The 2,500-nt window shown below is 44.2% G+C and overlaps 1 protein-coding gene across 1 annotated transcript in view; it reads left to right on the top strand.

The window, feature by feature from the left end:
- ank3b (ankyrin 3b) overlaps positions 1–2,500 on the top strand; it is a gene marked incomplete at its 5' end in the record, with an annotated part of 101,881 nt that overhangs the window by 38,513 nt on the left and 60,868 nt on the right. The window contains 2 exon segments of the mRNA XM_080833926.1: positions 149–170; positions 172–209. Of these exon segments, the coding sequence (XP_080690052.1) occupies positions 149–170; positions 172–209 (60 nt within the window).

Below are 2,500 nucleotides of genomic sequence, written 5' to 3'. Positions count from 1 at the left end.
TAAGCCAGTTACCCACCTATATCAGCTGTCAAACATTCTTCATGTAAAAAAGTAATAGACAGTTTTTAGTTCTTTTTTTGCTTTTTTGATAACCTTCATTTTTCATTTAATGTGACCTGCTAACCCTGTATTTATTCAAATTACACAGTTCGTAAAGCCAATGTACCCGAATTTGCTCAATGAAGACTATATTTCAGATGTTGACGAAGGTATTTCTGTCTCTCTCTGTTTTCTGTTTGGTTTTCCGTAGCCCTTTCTTTGCAGACGTTTGATATTCCGCTTTCTTTCTCTCTCTCTATATATATATATATATCTTTCTCCGTACGGATACTAACTGCCTGAAACTTCTTTTTCTCTGCTCTCTGCTCCGTTGTCATGGATCCAGTTCAGTTTTTATCTCTCGCCTTCTCTCTCTCTCTCTCTCTCCGTCACTCACTCTCTCTTCCTGCTTGGGTATCCATGGAATATGCCTTTGTTTTTGGTTGCTAGGCACCGCCCTGATTAATATGGGATACACGATTATGCAAAGTTCTCTCTGTCTTGTGCCGGGGTCCCTTCCAGACTGTACTCTGTCTAGCGGTAATGTGTGTGTGTGTGTGTGTGTGTGTTGTGTGTGTGTGTGTGTGTGTGTGTGTGTGTGTGTGTGTGTGTGTGTGTTATGCTAAAGCAGACTGTAGTCTGTCTAGGCTTATTGTCAGTTCACGCACGTAGCCACACTGCCCAGGGAGTCCGTGAAACAGGAGGTGGTCTCTCTCTCTCTCTCTCTCGCTCTCTCTCTCTCTCTCTCTCTCTCTCTCTCTCTCTCTCTCTCCTCTCTCTCTCTCTCTCCCTCTTTCTTTCTCTTTCTCTCTCTGTCCCTCTCTCTCTCTCTCTCTCTCTCTCTCTCTCTCTCTCTCTCTCTCTCTCTTTATTTCTCTTTCTCTCTCTGTCCCTCTCTCTCTCTCTCTCTCTCTCTCTCTCTCTCTCTCTCTCTCTCTCTCTCTTTCTTTCTCTTTCTCTCTCTGTCCCTCTCTCTCTCTCTCTCTCTCTCTCTCTCTCTCTTTCTTTCTCTTTCTCTCTCTGTCCCCCTCTCTCTCTCTCTCTCTCTCTTTGTTTTTTGGGGGGGTAAAGTTTAGGTTAGTCTGTTTAGAGGCTTGTCTGTTTGAATGAGCTGGCATCACTTCTATTTGGAAACGGCTGTTTTGTCCACTAATTTTCTCCCCAGAACCAACACACACACACACACACACACACATTTTATAGTTTCTCTTAGCTTTGACCTTTTCTCTCACCGCCCGTGGGGGACTCCTTGAAAGCTGTGTGTGTGTGTGTGTATGTGTGTGTGTGTGTGTGTGTGTGTGTGTGTGTGTGTGTGTGTGTGTGTGTGTGAATGCATGGCCCAATGGTGGAGCCAGCGCCAAGTTCCAGGCTCTGCAGATGGCCAGGCTTTTGATGTCACCTCGGAGCAGCCTTGCCCTGCTCACTTTGCCCACAACACGTGACAACACACTCCTCAAACACACACTCACACACACACACACACACACACACACACACACACACACACACACGTGACAACACACTCTTTCAAACACACACACACACACACACATACTCACACACACACACACACACACACACACACACAACACACCACACACACACACACCCCCTTGCCCTGCTCAGTGTGCCCACACACACGTAACAACACACTCCTCAAACCACACACACACAAACACACACACACCACACACACACACACCCTGCTCAGTCTCTCCACACACGTGAACACACGCCTCACACACAAAAAAAAAAGGTTAAGGTTGCCGTCTTTTACTTTGCAGACGCTAACAAAAAGGTAGAAAACTTCAATAGCAGTACAAATGAGATTATTGCATAAAGAAGTGTATTATAACGTGAGCAACATGGACTAGATGCACTATGTCCAAGCACAGGCACAGGCACAGACAGCGTTTCCTATACACCAAAGGGTCCAGAGTGGAAAGAAAGGAAGAAGAAAATATTGCCTTATCATCAATGTGATCAGTCATCACCTACATCACCTACCTACCTACATTAGACTTCATCTTTCAAACAACCAATTATTCAAAAATAGCGCCTTATCTTTCCATTTTAAGCGTTAAAGTTTTATCTCTCTAAATGGACTGTTGACTATGCATATGTCACATATTTAACCAGACTTGTTATATTTTAAGAGATGTTATTAAGACTGTAAAACTCTACAGTGGTAGAAATGCATGGTAATATGGACCATAAATAGTAGGTACAGGGAGGTACATACAGACACACACAGTGGCAGAGTAGCGCTATGCTATGAAAAGATGTCCCCAAGGGGCTCTGAGTAGCAATAGTTTGTGGAAATGTTGCCATGGTGGCCAAGGATGGCAACATTACTGTATATAAAAAAAACAAACTGGGGCGCATGACAGCAGTTAGTACTCTCAAGACACTAATGTGTGTGTGTGTGTGTGTGTGTGTTGTGTGTGTGTGTGTGTGTGTG

This window comes from Sprattus sprattus, assembly GCF_963457725.1.
Source record: "Sprattus sprattus genome assembly, chromosome: 3".
Classification (NCBI taxonomy): Eukaryota; Metazoa; Chordata; class Actinopteri; order Clupeiformes; family Clupeidae; genus Sprattus; species Sprattus sprattus.
The sequence above is the reverse complement of the archived record's forward strand: the minus strand, read 5'-3'. Positions and strand labels throughout refer to the sequence as shown.